Genomic DNA, 17,517 nt, shown 5'->3' with positions numbered 1-17,517 from the left:
AACCTGGGAGCTCCGACGGCAAAGAGGGAATGTAGCTGGTAGAGGGAGGGAGGGAGGGAGAGAGAGTGTGTGTCTGGGCCGTCCGTCAGCCCTCAGATAAAGAGTCAACAGCCCCCAGTTCTGGAGGTGGCTGATGAAGAAGAGGAGGAACAGCTGGATCCAGTGACTAATGTGTAGAAGGCAGAGGAGAGGAGAGCAGTGGAAATCTATGAGCCGGTACTTGGGACAGAAGAGCCACCGCTGCTAGCGAAGCCCCACCCTAGCTCTGGGGATAAAAGGCAGGGGGCAGAGATGAATAGATGTGGCAGACAACTGTTCATCTCCCTGCCGGAGAGACTTGTTTGCCTGCGGTGAGAGAGAAACTTTGCCGGGGCTGCGGCACTCCTAATAACGGAATCATTGATTGATTACAGAGGTTTTATCGCGATTGGGGAGCTGGGTCAGAACAGAGATAATCTGCTTCATTCAGGGCCTGTGTGTGTGTGACCGCCTGCGTGTGACCATTTTCTCCACCACGTTTCCACGAAAAGGATGCTTGGACACTTGGATGGAACTTGCCCAGGGTGCTCCTGACTTTCTTCTCTTTTTTTCTTTTCTTTTTCCCTCTTAATGAAAAAGGCCCTTCTCGTTTTGTCTCTCTTGTTCTCCCTCACAGGCTTGTTCCAAAGCTGTACTCAAGTTGCGACGCAGGGCAGGCCGATCCGGTCGTAGCTCTGGCCAAGGAGCAAAGCAGCATATACCTGAAGCTTCTGATGCACGAAACCCCGCCCGCTTCCCAGTTTGCAGTGAGCACCATCACCAGGTAGGGCTGCATTTAGCAGGCAATAATAATAAAAAAAAAACGCCTAGGGCAGTGGGGGCTAACCTTTTGGGGCTCCTGTGCCAAAAATTGTGCGCACGCTTGTATGCTGGCACTCACATGCCAGCATCCAGAAGGCATGCACGCCTCCACCCCTGCTGCCCCCTTATCTGCACTGCGCCTCACAGCTGATTTTTGTCCGGTTTGAGGCCTTCTTTGACCTCCCAAAGGCTTGAGGAAGGCTTCTGGAGGCTTTGCAGGCCGAAAACTAGGCCCGTTATGTCACTTCTGTTATTTTCGGAAAACAGGAAGTGACAAAACAGGGCTAGTTTTCGGCCTGCAAAGCCTGCAGAAGCCTTCCTCAAGCCTTTGGAACGCTGAAAAAGGCCTCAAACCGGCCAAAAATCAGCTGTGAGGCAGGCACATGCACAGTGAGGTAAGTTTGCCTGCAGCTAGAGTGTTGGCACCAATGGCTCTGCGTGCCACCTGTGGCACATGTGCCATAGGTTCACCATCACGGGCTTAGGAGCATTTGAAATGTGGATTTACAGGTGGCTGTGAGGTAGGAGTTGGGTGGACGAAATCAGAAAGGAGGGGATAAGCCACCTGAGGAAGCCATTGAAACCATTAAAAAAAAGAGCAAAGGGTAAAATATTTCGGACACGCGATGCGACACCTGGAAAAATACGGCCTAATTCACTTCATCCTCCACTCAGTAGAAGGGACACGTAACCCTCAGTTAACTATTCACGTTTGGTACGAAAAGTTCAATGAGATGCGTTGGTGTTCTAGAACGTACAGAGGATACAATCTGATGCCAAGCCCGGCCGACATGACGGTGGAGAACAACCTTTCCAGAGTCGTCTCGGCCGTGTCCCACGCGCTGACGACTTCGCCCTCCAGATCTCTGACGGTGAGTTTTGATTGCGGGGGCTCATGATGTCAATGCAGGTTGTCCTTCACTTATAGCAACTCGTTTAGTGGTCATTCGAAGTGTGGACGTCCCTGAAAAGGGGTGACTCATGGTGGTTTTTCACACTCTCTGTGGTCGCATGATCCAAATTCAGATGCTCAGCAACCAACTTGTGTTTATAATGGTCGCAGCACACCCACCCACCCCCGGGTCATCGCGATCTCCTTTTATGACCTTCGGACCAGCAAAGTCAACGGAGAACCCGGATTCACTTAACGACTGTGTAACTCATTTAACAATTGCAGGGATTTGCTTAACAACAAACATACATATGTGTATGCATGTGTATATGTGTGTGTGTGTGTGTGTATATATGCATCATACACACATATACACAAACACACATTAATGTGTGTGCATATATACACAAACATACATACACACACACATACATACACACAAAACACACACATATGTGTGTGTGAGTGTGCATGTGCATGTAAAAGGGGAGGAGAATTTATTGCATTTTCTGTTGTTTTTTCAGTACCCAGCCAGGGAATTGTCATCCCAAATTAACAACAAACTAATCTTTACGTGTTCAATGTTACATTTATTTGGTCCATTTTTCCTCTTTTTCTTTTCTTTTGTAGTTCACAACCTCTGTCCACAATTGAGCCCAACATTTATGTTGTTAAGCGAGACATTTGCAGAATCAACGGGGGAAGCCGTGTTCACAACCATTGTCGCTTCCCTTGACGACTGCGGTGGTTCGCTTAACAAATGTGGGAAGAAGAAAGCTTGTAAAATGGAGGCGGAGCTCACTTGTCTCGCTCAGCGACAGAAATGCTGAGCTCAAATTATGGTCATAAGTCGAGGAGCTACCTCTGTTTCCCCAGTTGGAGTGTTGTTTTTCTTTTTAGCATTGCGCTCCTTTCTCGCATCTTAACTACTCCATTTCTCTGTTGGAATTTGCTGCACATTTCCCTCTGTTCCTGATGGTAATATTTTCCCCTTCCCCAGTTTGGCTGCTGCGAAGCATTGTGTCTTTTGTCCTCATCCTTTCCGGTTTGCACCTGGAATGTGGGATGGCACTGCGGGTAAGTTGCCACTCGTTCCCCTTGGCTTACTGGGAAGGGAGTCCGGAGGAGGGAGGTCTTACAACTCCCATGCTGGCTGGGCAGTTCTGGAACTGATCTGCAGAACATTTTTATGACCTGCCGATTCCACTGCCGTCCGCGCAAGCTGCCGGCGAACCACAACACTTTGGCATTTATTCCCCCTGCGGTGGAAGCTGACGATTTCAAATTGGCATTCCAGTTTTTCTCACCTGGGAGGCGTGGAAGAGTCTCAGGAGAAGAGCGCAATGGGGATGGTTGGCTTGCTGCTGTCTTTCCTTTCCTCTATTTCCTTCCCTCTGGATCTCTCTGCCCACCAAGACGCCTTAATCCTGGCTGGGAATTTGCTGGCAGGTAAGAAAAATATTTTTAATCTTCCCTCGCAGGTTTTTAAAACACCGACAAGCATTATTTGTCTATGAATGGTTGCGGTCTCAAGAAAAGAACCATGTTACAATCTAGCAAGATGGATACAAATTCTGATTGGGAATAGACTTTTTGGGATGCAGGTAGTCCTCAAATCAATCAGAATAAGAGTTGGAAGGGACCGTGGAGGTCTTCTAGTCCAGTGGTCGCCAACCAGTGGGCCAGGGACCACTGCTGGTCCACGAGAAAATTTTGGTGGTCCGCAGAGAAATGTCCCCCCCCCCAAAGCAATTGATCCAGGCTGCGCGGGAACACAAGGCTTGCGTCGCTTGCATTCCAAACAACACGAGGTAGTGAGGGGAGGGGGGAAAGGGTGGAGGTGGGGAACTTGCCCCATGTGGCCCACGCGCCTGGCCTGGCCACTGGGGGGCTGCTTTCCGCTTCTGCTTTTGGCTGCACGCAAGGAAAGCAGCCAAAGTCTTTCTTTCTCTCTCCCAAACTCCGCCAGAAATGAGTCTTTGGGACCCTGCAAGGCCTCCTCCTCCAAGAGGCTGTGCCGGCAAAGACTCATTTCTGTCAGAGTTTGGGGGAGAGAAAGAAAGACTTCAGCTGCTTCTGCTGCTTTCCTTGCATGAAGCCAAAAGTCTCTCTCTCTCCCCACCCCTCTCTCTCCCCCTGAGAACGGAGCTGGAGACAGTATCCTGCGATCCCAAATAAAGAACGATCGAGCGGTAGGAAAATGGGATGGTGAATTTTCCTGCAGACTTTTTGGGGGATTTTCCCAGGATCTCTGCTCCGCGGGATTTAAAATTATGAGTTTGGTGGTCCCTGAGGTCTAAAAGTGATGGCACTCCCACAACTTCTGAAGGCAACTTCTATCCCATGATGATTATTGATTGTTCTCATGGTCAGAAAGTTTCTCCTTATTTCCAGGTTGAATCTCTCCTTGGTCAGTTTCCATCCATTATTCCTTGTCTGGCCTTCAGGTGCTTTAGAAGGGAAGGGAAAAGGGAGGGAAAGAAAAGAGGGGATAAAAGAAAAAAAAAGGCATTGACTTCCGACTCCTTCGATGCAGTAATATAAGACATTAACATCTAACCTCAGCTGTTTATTTTGACATCATCATAAAAAAACCCTATTATTTTATAATCGTATAAACTCAGCTTTTTTACTCTTTTAATATCAACTGAAACACTTTAGGGTTTCCTGCTTTAGCAGGGGGTTGGACTAGAACACCTCGAAGGTCCCTTCCAACTCTGTGATTTCTATCCCGCTCATTTCTATAAACAAGAAATCTATCTAACTGTCGCTAAAACCCCAAATCAAAGTTTATTTATTCGGGTTTTTAAGTGCCTATCATGCTTTCAGCCACTGCCTCCAAATCTTTGCAAAACCCTTGGACGCAAAACGAGGATGAAGCCAGCGTTCCTGCCACTAAGCAAGAGGAATCGTGGGCAGCCCTGGCTGATCGGACGCTTGCCCTGTTAGTCGATCACCTCTTTTCTCATTTGCTGAAGATCATTAACATCTGTTCCCACATACTGGATGATGTCGTTCCTGGCCCGACACTAAAGGTACGTTCCTTGCCTGTCGGTGACATTGCTGGCTTATTTTTGTCAGATTGTAGCGATCCAGCCAGCACACAAGGAAATAATTCAACAGGATTCATTATAACAGAAGAAACATCTGTATATACAATAACACAAAATATGATGCATGTATACAATAACCATGCAGCTCTTGCAAAGTTTGTAGCGATCCATCCAGCACACAAGCAAACAATTCAGTAGGATTCATAACATAGAAGAAACTTTTTTATATACAATAATACAAAACATGATGCATGTATACATTACCCATGCAGCTCTCGCAAAGTTTGTAGCGATCCAGCCAGCACACAAGCAAATAATTCAGCAGGATTCATAACATAGGAGAAACTTCTTTATATACGATTATTCAAAACATGATGCATGTATACAATACCCATGCAGCTCTCGCAACGTATTACAAGTACTCTCAAGCAAAGATAAACAAACTCTCTTATACAAACAGCTAAGCTAAGCCATGCCGAGGTTCCAAGCTGCCTCACACGTCTCGCACAACAAATCCTGTATCTCAGTTATCAAACAATCCTCATTGGCTGACTTGTTGTCATGGTTATTCCAGTTCATGAATTCTTATACACCAACAATTTTTAAGCAAGGGGAACATAAGACTTTGTTACACAGGTAGCCCTTGACTTAATAATGGTTGGTTTAGTGACTGGAGTTGAAACAGGGCTGAAAACAGCGACTCACGAGCATTTTTCCTCCCCACGCTTACGACCATTGCAGCAGAAAGAGGAGGGAGGGAAGGAAGGGGGAAAGGAAGGAAGGAGGGAGGGAAAGAAGAAAGGAAAGGGGAGGGAGAGAAGGAAGGAAGGAGGCAAGGAGGGAAAGGGAAGGAGGTAAGAAGGAAGGAAAGTAGAGGGAGGGAAGGAAGGGAAGGGGGAAAGGAAGGAAGGAGGCAAGGAGGGAAAGGGAAGGAGGGGAGGGAAAAAGAAAGGGAAGGAAGGAAAGGGGAGGGAGAGAGGAAGGGGGAAAGGAAGGAAGGAGGGGGAGGGAGGGAAGGAAGGAAGGAGGTAAGGAGGGAAAGGGAAGGAGGGAGCGAAAGGGGAGGGAGGGAAGGGGGAAAGGAAGGAAGGCTAGCAGAATTACAGAATAACAAGAGTTGGAAGGGACCTTGGAGGTCTTCTAGTCCAGCCCCCTGCTCAAGGAGGAGACTATGCAATTTCAGACAGGAGGCTGTCCCGTCCCTTCTTACAAAACCTCCAGTGATGGAAGCACCTACATTACAACTTCCAGACTTTGTCCTTGCCCAAAGCTGATTATCTCGAAGGCAGTGAGGATGATGATGGGTTTTTTTTTAATTTTCTTGTTTTCCAGGCAACGTTACCGTCTCTCACCAACCCACCTTCGCTGAGTCCAATCCGGCGCAAAGCGAAAGAAAAAGAAGTTGCGGAGCAAACCATGGTAGCCATAAGCCCCAAAAAGACGAGTGAAAACAGCCCAGGTAAGGAGAACGATGGGACAACATTGAATTGATTAAAAGAAGAAGAAGAAATTGACTATTAATAGAAGGCTCTTCAGAACCGTTCCTTTTTAAGAGTTAAAATTGGTTTGCCAATTGCACCGGGGCAGATAGGACAGCACTCCAGAAGGTTAATGTCCTTACCCAGAAGATCATGGGTTGCCCTCTCCCCTCTTTGGAAGAGCTTCATAGCTCTCGCTGCCTCAAGAAAGTTCAAAACATTCTCAAAGATCCATCTCATCCTGGGCACCCTTTTTTTTTTTGAACTATTACCATCTGGCAGACGGTACAGGGTAATTAAAACAAGGACAAATAAGGCGAAAAACAGTCTATCCCAGGGCAGCTATCAATCCAGCTAACACCAACATGGCCGCTTCTAATAAATCTTTTTTTTTTTCTCTCTGAGAGATGTGGCTAGAGACTTATGATTTGAATGGGGGTGGAGTTGTTGGAGCCCTGACAGCTATTACTAAAATTGCAGATGATACTCAGTGGTGGGACTCATCTCCCGGGGCAGGGGGGGAGGGGAAGTCTGCCTACCGAGATGAGGTGGACCAACGGTTGCTTTCATGGTGCGGAGAAAATAACTTGGTCCTCAACACCAATAATACCAAGGAGCTTATAGTGGACTATATAGAAGGAACAGATCAGACCTCCAGCCCTTGCTTATCAAGGGAGACCGGGTGGAGCAAGCGGCCAGTTTTAAGTTTCTGGGTGTTACCAGGAAAGAAGACCTGACCTGGGTTGCTCACATTGCAGCCCTGGTCAAAAGGGCCCAGCAGAGATTATATACTACTTGAGATTTTTCAGGAAGCAACAACTGAATGAACAACTGCTGGTGACCTTCTACCGCTGCACCATAGAGAGTATCTTAACTTACTGCACCTGCGTCTGGTTTGCCAGTTGCACAGTGGCAGATAGGATGGCATTCCAGGGGGTGAATGCCATTGCCCAGAGGATTCTGGGTTGCCCTCTCCCCTCTTATAGCTCCCATTGCCTTAAGAAAGTTCAAAAGGAACCCCCCTTTTTTTTAACTATTACCATCTGGCAGACGGTACAGGAGAATAAAAACAAGGACAGATAGGCTGAAAAACAGCTTCTATCCCAGGGCAGGAACTCTTGAATTCTACCATATAGTACACTTAAGATGGTGTTTAATTTCGTTGTATGATGTGCAATGACAATAAAGTAAACTAAACTAAAATGCTTGGCTTTAGAAGAGCAAAAGAACCATAAAATTAAAAATGGACCCTTTGAGAAGAGTGATTTGGCCCTCTTCCTCTTTTCTAAGGCCGTACAGGTGCTTGGCTTGAACTGGGCCAAAAAAGAAAAACCCACAGCCATAGGATGAGTTGGATTCGGACTTACGATTCACTTAATGAATGGTGGCTCACTTAATGACTATTTTAAAAAGCCCAAGGTTTGCCTAACGTCACGGGGTTGCTGATTTGACAACTGCAGTGATTCACTTTTAACGACAGTGGCAAGGGAGGTGATAAAATAGATGGCCAATGTCTCACTTCGCAAATAACTCGCTTAGCAGCATATATTGGGGGGGCTCAAGTCATAAGTCAAGGACTCCCTGGATAGAGAAGCTCTCGAGGGCTTAACGTTGTGAAAGAATTTTCTCCTCTCTCTGCTTTTGATTCATAAGCTCCCAGGCCAAGTGATACTTCAAGCTCCGCTCCCCCGAGTAAATCCTCCTCCACGCTGGGCAACTTCTACCATCTCCCATCGTATCTCAAGCTCTACGACGTCCTGAAGGCGACCTATGCCAACTATAAGGTACTTGTACCAAACTACATTTCCTGAGCAATCCGTGCCGCCCGTTAACCAATTCTGGAGACCTTCCTGGCTTGTTGACCCGTGTTTCTGGTTCTTTTATGTTTTGAAAAATCTGGAGCCAACTCTCGGCCCTGCCCCTGCAGTCTGCAAGTAAATCGTTTTAAAGTTTGTGAGCCTTTTCCTTTTGCCACTTGGAAGAAACCTGCCTTGTTACTGTGCTTCCCCGAAAATAAGACCCTGTCTTGTTTTTTATTTTTATTTTTTCCCACCAAAAAAACCACCAGGTCTTATTTTCGTGGGATGTCCTCCATTGACTAACCTTACTTGCGCCATTGTCCTGGTCTCCTTTTTTACTCTGAGGCCTTCAGGAACTTCTGCGTCCGGCAAGGCTTTCCTGAAGGCCTCTGCAGCTGATAACGGAGCTTTGTTATCCAGAGCTTTGTTATCTGCTACAGATCCAGAGCTTTGTTATCAGCTACAGACGCCTTTAGGAAAGCCGTGCTGGCTGCAGAAGAAATGGGCCGGCCAGGCAGGTGTCGGGGTGTGCGAGGCCTGGCTACAACTGTCCAAAGGTAAGTAGTAGGGCGGTTCCATTCCTCCATCTCAACCACAGCTTAATTTTTACCTGTGCACTCTGGAGTGGGTGGGGTCTTAATTAGGGCTTATTTTGGGGGGTAGGGCTTATATTGATTGCTTATTGCTCCCTATGACTATCATTAAGTGTTGTACCTGATGATTCTGGACTCTTGACGAATGTATCTTCTTTTTATGTATGCTGAGAGCATTTGCACCAAGACAAATTCCTTGTGTGTCCAATCACACTTGGCCAATAAAGAATTCTATTCGATTCGACTTGACTCAACTTGACTTGACTCTATTCTACCTTGGGCACAAAACCCTTCCTGTGCCTATTTCCTGAGCGGCCACAAAATTAGCATATATAGTTTAACTAAATGTTCTGTTTTCTTCTGAAACTTTCTTTTTCTTGGATTTATCCATGGGTTGGCCTGCCACAAGTCGAAAAGCTCAATAAATCGTGTGCTGGCGGGTGTCCCATACATTGACGGTTGTGACACATATTTTGAGCAACGGAGCCGCAGCATAGGCGTGAAAGAGCCACATGCAGCTCCAGAGCTGTGGGTTGCTGACCCCCTGTCCTTCTTGTTGTACCTTATGATTAATGATTGTAACTATGATAATATGGCCTATCATTTCGTTGTTTGTATGTATGCTGAGAGCTTCTGTACCGGAGGATTAAAATCCTTGCGTCTCCAATCACCCTTGGCCAACAAAAGAACTTTTTTTCTTTTTTTATTTGGTAAGGTTACACTCGATCTCCAAAACGTCAATGAAAAGTTTGGTGCCTTCCTGAGGTCAGCTTTGGACGTTCTGTCTCAGATCTTGGAACTGGCAACTCTACAAGACATTGGAAAGGTGGGTTCATGCTGGCTTACGGTGTTTTTAAATGTCTCTTAAGCCGGATCAATTAGAGGAACATACGAAAGCATAATTTAATGTTAACCAGCTGGAGATCCATGCTTCGCTACAAAGCTATGGGGTCGGGCTTAGTTTTGGGGGAAGAAAATAGGCGGGGGGTGGGGAATTCTGCCTCTGCCTATCAGCATCCATCGGTATTCCTCTGGCTAGCATCCTGTCAGTGTGTGAGAGTTGAGGGCTGTTTGGAAACTGAAATGGTATTTGCTGTGTGAGCAAGGAGACAGCAAGGAGCCTGGGCGTGGCTTAGCTCACCTGTTCTGTACTAAAGCTGCTTGCTGCTGTGAGAGTAAAACTGAAACTCCTCTCTGCTTGTGTTTTGCCTTTGGAAGAGATTTCTTTTCAGGTGGGGAGGGGGAGTAGAACTCCTTAGCATCACAGCTAAGTGTTAATAATAATCATATAGGAAATACTCTGAATGCTCTGATGGTCATTTTGAAAAATCCTTTCTTAGTGAGCCCCTAGAAGCCAAGAGGAACACGTGTGCCGGATTTCAAGTTTGTAGGCTTTATGGTTCTGGAGATTTTGTAATGATGCCTGAAGGGTCTTTCGCTTTTATATAGATAGATTAATAATTAACCTAGTTTAGAGCTTTGAATTCAGCTCACAGGGTTGCAGAAGTGGGAAAAATAGGACATGCCTAGAAGTGACCTCCTTCAAGAAACTTCACGTACTTTACTATTCGTTTTGTTCTGCAGCCTGTTCTCAGTGCTGTCTGTCCCAACACCTAATTCTGTCTTTCTGTTTTCAGTATGTGGAAGAAATTCTCTGTTACCTGAAATCCTGTTTCAACAAAGAGCCAGTCATGGCAACTGTGTGTGTTCAGCAGGTAACAATATTTAAAACAGGTGTGGGTGCGCCTTTCTCAGGGAAGCATTCTCCCTTGAGTCAGCTCCTCCTCCACCTCTTTTTCTCCTCCTCCTCCTCCATCTCCTCCTCCTCCTCTTCCCCCTCCCTCCTCCTCCTCTTCTTCTTCTTCTTCTTCTTCTTCTTCTTCTTCTTCTTCTTCTTCTTCTTCTTCTTCTTCTTCTTCTTCTTCTTCTTCTTCTTCTTCTTCTTCTTCTCTCTCTCTCTCTCTCTCTCTCTTTCTTTCCTTCTTGGTTGGGCATTGATTTTCACGGAGCTGCTTCTTCCCTCCCTTTCCCCAGTTACTCAAGACCTTGTTCGGCACCAACCTGGCCTCGCAGTTTGACAGCTGGTCTTCCAACTCCTGCCGAGCTCAGGGCAAATGCCAGCGCTTGGGCTCCTCCAGTTTGCGCCCAGGCCTTTACCACTGCTGCTTCATGGCTCCGTACACGCAGTTCACCCAGGCCCTGGCCGATGCCAGCTTGCGGAATATGATGCAGGCCGAGCAGGAACGCGACACCTCGGGGTGAGAAGAGACACTTCCTTCCAGAACCGGCTGCTTGCTTTGCCATCGTGCTTAGAATGGTTGAGACGCAGGTGGTCCTCGATTTGCGACGGTTCGCTTAGTGTGTTAACTCATAAAACATTCCTATGCCTGTTTTTAGTAATTGCCATAGGGAAGTGGGGGGGGGGAGGAAGGAAATCTGGAAGAGCAGTTGAGAGCGGAAGTACATTCCAACTCTTCTCTTTAAAAGATTGTAACTAAAATACCAGAGCCGGATCCAGTTAAATTTTAACGTGTGCAAAAAGCAGTTGCCAAATAATTCTCTATTTTGAAAGGAAAAGGAGCCCTTTTCAGGGAAGCAAAAATTAAAAATGGCAAAGTCTCTTTACTGCCCTAGACTTTTAAGATGTTGGGATTATAAAGGTTTTATGGCTGTTTCTATGCCAAGAGTTTTACGATTCCTAGAGCAGTGGTGGCATTCTACCAATTCAGCCCAGTTCGGCCGAACCGGTAGTAAAAAATTTTTTTTGAATCCCACCAGTGACCTAGAGGTTTTTTTGGGGAAGGCGGCGTACAAATGCTACTTTATTTTTACATTCATCTTAAAAGCATATCTTAAGTTGCGTTAAGTTGCTGGACCTGTTGCATTTATTCATTTAATCTGCTTCTGAGGATTGTAAGATTCGTTGATAACAGACTAAACAAAATGAAATCGGGGAAAAAAATGGCGGGGGTTATTAACCTAGCCAGGGTGAGGCTTTTTTCAGGGAGGTGCTCAGAATGGGGAAAACCAAGGGAGACATCAGTTAGGAAATAGGCAGCACAAATAAATAATAAATAAAAACAGGCATAGCCCAAAATTGCTTTACAAGCCCAAGCTTGTCTCACACCTGGCAGGAGCTGCTCCTGTTAGCTCAGTTCCCGTTAAATTGCTTTTGTTGAGTGAATCATGGACGCTTAATCCTAACCCTGTATTAATGTTTGCTTTCATAGATGGTTTGACATATTGCAAAAAGTTTCCGCGCAGCTGAAAACTGGTACCACGAATATGGCCAAGCACCGTGCTGACAAGGTACAAACCCAAAGCACATGTTGCTTGCTGTGTGTGTGTGTGTGTGTGTGTGTGTGTGTGTGTGGTTTTTTGTTTTGTTTTTTTTAAAGATAACTGTAAGAGAAATATGTCAAATATTTATCTGGGGCAGGGTATATTTTCTTTAAAAGTAGGCCAGGGGTCTCCAAACTCAGCAGTTTTAAGACTTGTGGACTGTGATGACCCAGGGTGGGATACAAAACAAGCCCAGTCACAAAAAACAGGTGAAGCCCCTTTTATTCCTTCAGTTTGCTTCCAAGCTCCGAATATCTTTGACGGAAGACAAAAACACTCCCACACAAACAGTTACACAAAGAAGGAAAAAAACAACACAAACCATAAGGGCTGGAGGATGTCCACAGATACTACACACTGGGAAGGACCACCAAACTCAGAGAGGAACTATAAACTAGAGATATTTCCATGCTTTGTTTCCAGCATTTGCCAGTATGCAGGTCCAAACTCTTATTCAGTTGTCACAGCTGCAGCCCATGAAGAGGATCAAGGCTCTCTCCTCCCGAGGAGACCACATCTCTCCCTTATCCTCTCCTGTGTGCCCTAGGATGAATAGGGGATGGGCCTGGGTTCTCCTCTGACTGCTCAGCCGGCCTCTGCCCTTCCCCAGCCTTCTCCACAATCTCCAGAGCCACACTTCCACGCCCAGTCGGCTGTTCCTCGTCTCCCTCAGAGTCAGTCTCCACCAGAGGCATGACATGGACTTCAACTCCCACAATTCCCCAGCCAGCTATAATGGTAAAACTGGCTGGGGAATTCAGGAGCAGGGGAGTTGAAATCCACAAGTCTTAAAAGCTACCAGGTTTGAAGACCCGCTGGTCTAGAATCTTGAAATAAATTATTGTGAATCTCACCACTAAATATTGTCCGTGCAACTGAGAGTAGAATTCCTCTATCTTTCTCTGGGCATCTCCCATTTTCCACCTCAAAAGGGGTTTCCTCCAATCTAAGCTACCTAGAACTAAGGAGAAATTGCCTGACGGTTAGAATAGTTAAATGAATGGAACGACTTGCCTTCAGACATTGTGAATGCTCCAAGACTGGAAGTTTTTAAGAAGAGATTGGACAGCCATCTGTCTGAAATGGTTTAGGGTTTCCTGCCTGAGCAGGGGGTTGGACTAGAAGACCTCCAAGGTCTCCCCCCAACTCTATTATTCTGTTAATATCTGGCAAAACTACAAGATCTTGCAGGTAATTTTTTGTCTTCTACCTGTGTAAGAAGTCTAAAGCAGTGGTGGGATTCAAAAATTTTTAGTACTGGTTCTGTGGGCATGGCTTGGTGGGTGTGGCTTGGTGGGTGTGGCAGGGGGAGGTTACTACAAAATCCCCACTCCCTCCCCACCCCACTAACCTGCTTTCCAGCTCGATTCTCCTGTGCAGAGCAACCAAAGGAGACCCAGCCGATCAGCTGGGACTCAGTGGGAGGCAGAGAATAGATGGGAGCAGGGCCAGTCAGGGGGTGTATTTGCCGGTTCTCTGAACTACTCAAAATTTCCACTAATGGTTCTCCAGAACCGGTCCAAACCACTTGAGTACTACCTCTGATCTAAATAAGAAAGGTGCCACTTTAAAAAACAAGGTGTGTCATGCCCCTGTTGGAGACTGACTCCGAGGGAGAGGAGGAACAGCCGACAGGGAGTGAAAGTGTGGCTCAGGAGGTTGTGGAGGAAGCTGGAGAAGGGCACAGGGCGGCTGGGCAGTCAGAGGAAGACCCAAGCCCATCCCCTCTCCAGCCTAGGGCATGCAGGGAGGAGAGGATAAGGGACAAATATGAATGGCGTGCTCTATGGGGGAGGAAGGGGCCCTGATCTCCTTCATGGGCTGCAGCTGTGAGGACTGTTTATAAGGACAAACTGCGCATGGCCCAGTGTTTTATCCTTCTCGGAGCTTATCTGTGTTTTGGCTTCCTCCCAACTGGGGTGGCTGTGTTATCTGGCAGAAGTCCGCAACTAATCATCTGTGCCTGCCGTAGTAATTCCTTCAGTGTAGTTTGTGTTTTTTTTATTTTGAATTAACTTTACTTTGAGTTTGGACTGCATTTACTCCCTCCGTAGACTGTTTTCTTTAAGAGTTTGATTTCCAGCCGAGGACAATTGGACATTGGGGCCATGTTGGAGGCATTAAAGGAACTTTATTCTATCTTTATGACTTTATTCTATTTTTGTGGCCCCCGCAGAGCTTCCCATGAGTCTGTTAGATCTTGCTGCTGTTACAGTGGTGGGCTGATCCTTTGGGGGCTTTGAAGACGGGAGGCCAGTTCCTTCCTGCTTTTCTTTTTGCCCTCAGTCCCACTGCTCTTCTCTTTCTCCTTTTAAGAATATCATCCACAATCACATCCGTCTCTTTGAACCCCTGGTCATCAAAGCGCTGAAGCAATACACCACCACCACCTCTGTCCAACTGCAGAGACAAGTCTTGGACCTTCTCGCACAGCTGGTCCAGCTGCGGGTCAACTATTGTCTTCTGGACTCTGACCAAGTGAGTATTCGGACTCTTGTTGCTGCAGAACAAGAGTGCAGCTGGTCTTCTTCTGCAGCCAGTCCCCCCCCCCCTTCCGTGCTCTGGATCAGGGGGTCACCAACCTTTTGGACCTCAGGGACCACCAAACTCATAATTTTAAATCCCACGGACCAAAGACCCTGGGAAGATCCCTTCCCTCCCCTCCTTCTTCCTTTCCTCTCTTCTCCTTTCCTTTCCTATCCTATCCTATTCTTTCTCTTTCCCAATGGAAGGAAATTTGTGCAAGCAGAAATATTTTTCTCTTCAAGATCTCAAACCTAAGAGGGTTTCTCTCCATCCTTATCCAAACAAGACATTTGACAATTGAAGTTCTGTTCGTTTGTTTTTGGGCTTTGTTTTCTTTGACATAAGTATACGTGGCAGTTATGAAACACCCAGTTAAGAGCTGTTTATTCTTCCCATCGGATGTCACGGTCTGTTTTATTCCAATTTTATATGGAGATAATATAAGAATGTACCCACGGATGTTTGCCGAAATTAATCCAGGTGTTTCTTTTGGCTTCCAGGTATTTATTGGATTTGTGCTAAAGCAGTTTGAATACATTGAAGTCGGCCAATTCAGGTACAAGTTCCAGCGTAGGCTTATATATATTTCCTTATATATATATTTATGCAAAATAGAGGCTTAACTCTAACAGGTGATTCTGAACCTTGTTTCTTCTTCTTCTTCTTCTTCATCATCAAAAAGGAAGGGAGACAGGAAGGGCGGGCAATAGCAATAGAATTTAGACTTATATAGCAATAGCACTTAGACTTATATCCTGCTTCACAGTGCTTTCCAGCCCTCTCTAGGCAGCTTACAGTCAGCCTATTTGCCCCCAACAATCTGGGTCCTCATTTCACCCACCTCGGAAGGACGGAAGGCTGAGTCAACCTGCAGCCAGTCAGGATTGAACTCCTGGCAGTCGGCAGAGTTAGACTGCAATCCTGCATTCCAACCACTGCGCCACCACGGAAGGAAGGAAGGAGAAAATGAAAAGGAAGGAAAAAGGATGGAAATGAAAAGGAAGGGAGGAAGGAAAAAGGATGGAAATGAAGGAAGGAGGACGGAAATGAAAAGAAGGAAGGAAAAAGGATGGAAATGAAGGAAGGAAGGAGGAAATGAGAAGGAAGATGGAAAGGGGAAGGAAGGAAGGAAGGAAGGAAGGAAGGAAGGAAGGAAGGAAGGAAGGAAGATAGATAGATAGATAGATAGATAGATAGATAGATAGATAGATAGCAATAGCACTTAGACTTATATACCACTTCACAGTGCTTTTACTGCCCTCTCCAAGTGGCTTACAGACTCAGCCTTTTGCCCCCAACAATCTGGGTCTTCATTTGACTGATCTTGGAAGGAGGGAAGGCTGAGTCAACCTTGAGCCGGCCAGGATCAAACTAACCAGTGGGCCCTCTGAATGACTCCTACTCCCGTTCTGATGCTGAGGACGAAGTCTAACATGTCTCTTTCCTTTTTCTTTTCCCCCACCAGGGAATCAGAAGCCATTATTCCTAGCGTCTTTTTCTTCCTGGTGTTGTTGTCGTATGAGCGCTACCACTCCAAGCAGATAATTGGAATTCCCAAAATTATTCAGCTGTGTGATGGGATCATGGCCAGCGGAAGGAAAGCAGTGACACACGGTAACGGGAAATCAGAAGTCATAGAACTGAACTCCACACACTAGGAGTTGCTAAATATGGCAGGCACTTAAAATTTAAAACAAAATGTATTGTCCTGCTGCAACTTTGCTGGATCTCTCTCTCTCTCTCTCTCTCTCTCTCTCTCTCTCTCTCTCTCTCTCTCTCCTCTCTGTGCCTCCCTCTCTCTGCCTCTCTTCCTCTTTCTCCCTCTCTTTGTCTGTCTCTCTCTCTCTTTCTCTCTCTCTCTGTGTCTCTCTTCCTCTCTCTCTTTCTTCCTGTCTCTCTTTCTCTCTCTCTCTCTCTTTCTCCCTGTCTCTCTTTCTCTCTCTGTGTGTGTGTGTCTCCCTCTCTCTCTCTGTCTCTCTCTTTCCCTCTCTCTCAAAGTCCCATTCCCTCTTCACCCCACTGGCCTGCTTTCCAGCTCCGTTCTCCTGTGCAGGGCAACCCAAGAAGACCCAGCCAATCAGCTGGGACTCAATGGGAGGCAGAGAATAGATGGGGTTGGTGGGGCCAGTCAGAGGTGGGATTGGCCGGTTGTCCGAACGACTCAAAATTTCTGCTACCGGTTCTAGAGAACCGGTCCGAACCGGCTGAATACCAACTCTGCTCTTTGTTCTCCAAAGCAGATCCCTCCAGTTTCAGGATAACTTTTGAGAGTTCATTAAGAACTAAGTTTCGGGCCCAAGAGAATCTGTGGATGAGGAATGGGGATAGCTGGTGTCTTCGGTCCTAACGACCCTCTGTTTTTCTTTAGCGATCCCGGCTCTGCAGCCCATCGTCCATGACCTCTTCATCTTAAGAGGAGCTAATAAAGCGGACGCCGGGAAAGAACTCGAAACCCAGAAGGAAGTTGTGGTCTCAATGTTGTTGAGGCTGATCCAGTATCACCAGGTAAAATCCCCCAGTAACTTACCTGTGTCTCTGCACATGCTCACAACTCCAGGCAGCGGATTTATTGCGAGCACGCCAAGCCTGCATGCCTGAGTGATTGAACAGGAGATGTTCTGACCCAGGTCCATGAAGCGATATATAACTTAGAGAGGCCTGTAAAAGCACTGTGAAGCGGTATATAAGTCTTAAGGGCTATGGCTATTTTCCTTCCTTTTCCTTCCTTCCTTCCTTCCTTCCTTCCTTCCTTCCTTCCTTCCTTCCTTCCTTCCTTCCTTCCTTCCTTCCTTCCTTCCTTCCCCAGTGGTTAGAATGCAGTATTGCAGGCTAACTCTGCCGGCTACCAGCAGTTTGATCCTAACCTGCTCAAGGTTGACTCAGCCTCCCATCCTTCCAAGGTCGGTAAAACGAGGACCCAGATTGTCGGGGGAAAGAGGCTGACTCTATAATCTGCTTAGAGAGGGATGGAAAGCACCGTGAAGTTGTCTAGCA

General features: G+C 46.5%; 1 protein-coding gene across 3 annotated transcripts in view; it reads left to right on the top strand.

The window, feature by feature from the left end:
• Positions 1-17,517, top strand: part of HTT (huntingtin) — a 103,669-nt gene that overhangs the window by 30,405 nt on the left and 55,747 nt on the right. For all 3 annotated transcript variants that reach the window (XR_015744160.1, XM_087936519.1, XM_087936518.1), the window contains 15 exons: positions 656-802; positions 1,592-1,712; positions 2,733-2,809; positions 3,030-3,181; positions 4,562-4,767; positions 6,118-6,244; positions 7,917-8,047; positions 9,371-9,481; positions 10,293-10,370; positions 10,690-10,913; positions 11,886-11,964; positions 14,314-14,475; positions 15,024-15,079; positions 15,989-16,137; positions 16,892-17,028. Coding sequence is in view for 2 of the 3 variants with exons in the window: in XM_087936519.1 (XP_087792645.1) it covers positions 656-802; positions 1,592-1,712; positions 2,733-2,809; positions 3,030-3,181; positions 4,562-4,767; positions 6,118-6,244; positions 7,917-8,047; positions 9,371-9,481; positions 10,293-10,370; positions 10,690-10,913; positions 11,886-11,964; positions 14,314-14,475; positions 15,024-15,079; positions 15,989-16,137; positions 16,892-17,028 (1,957 nt within the window). In the remaining variant the exon portion in view is untranslated. The remainder of the gene's footprint in view (positions 1-655; positions 803-1,591; positions 1,713-2,732; positions 2,810-3,029; positions 3,182-4,561; positions 4,768-6,117; positions 6,245-7,916; positions 8,048-9,370; positions 9,482-10,292; positions 10,371-10,689; positions 10,914-11,885; positions 11,965-14,313; positions 14,476-15,023; positions 15,080-15,988; positions 16,138-16,891; positions 17,029-17,517) is intronic.

Source organism: Pseudonaja textilis, chromosome 6, assembly GCF_049901715.1.
Source record: "Pseudonaja textilis isolate UNSWEBS1 chromosome 6, rPseTex1.2, whole genome shotgun sequence".
Lineage (NCBI taxonomy): Eukaryota > Metazoa > Chordata > Lepidosauria > Squamata > Elapidae > Pseudonaja > Pseudonaja textilis.
Note: the sequence above shows the minus strand (reverse complement) of the source record. Positions and strands in the feature narration are given on the sequence as shown.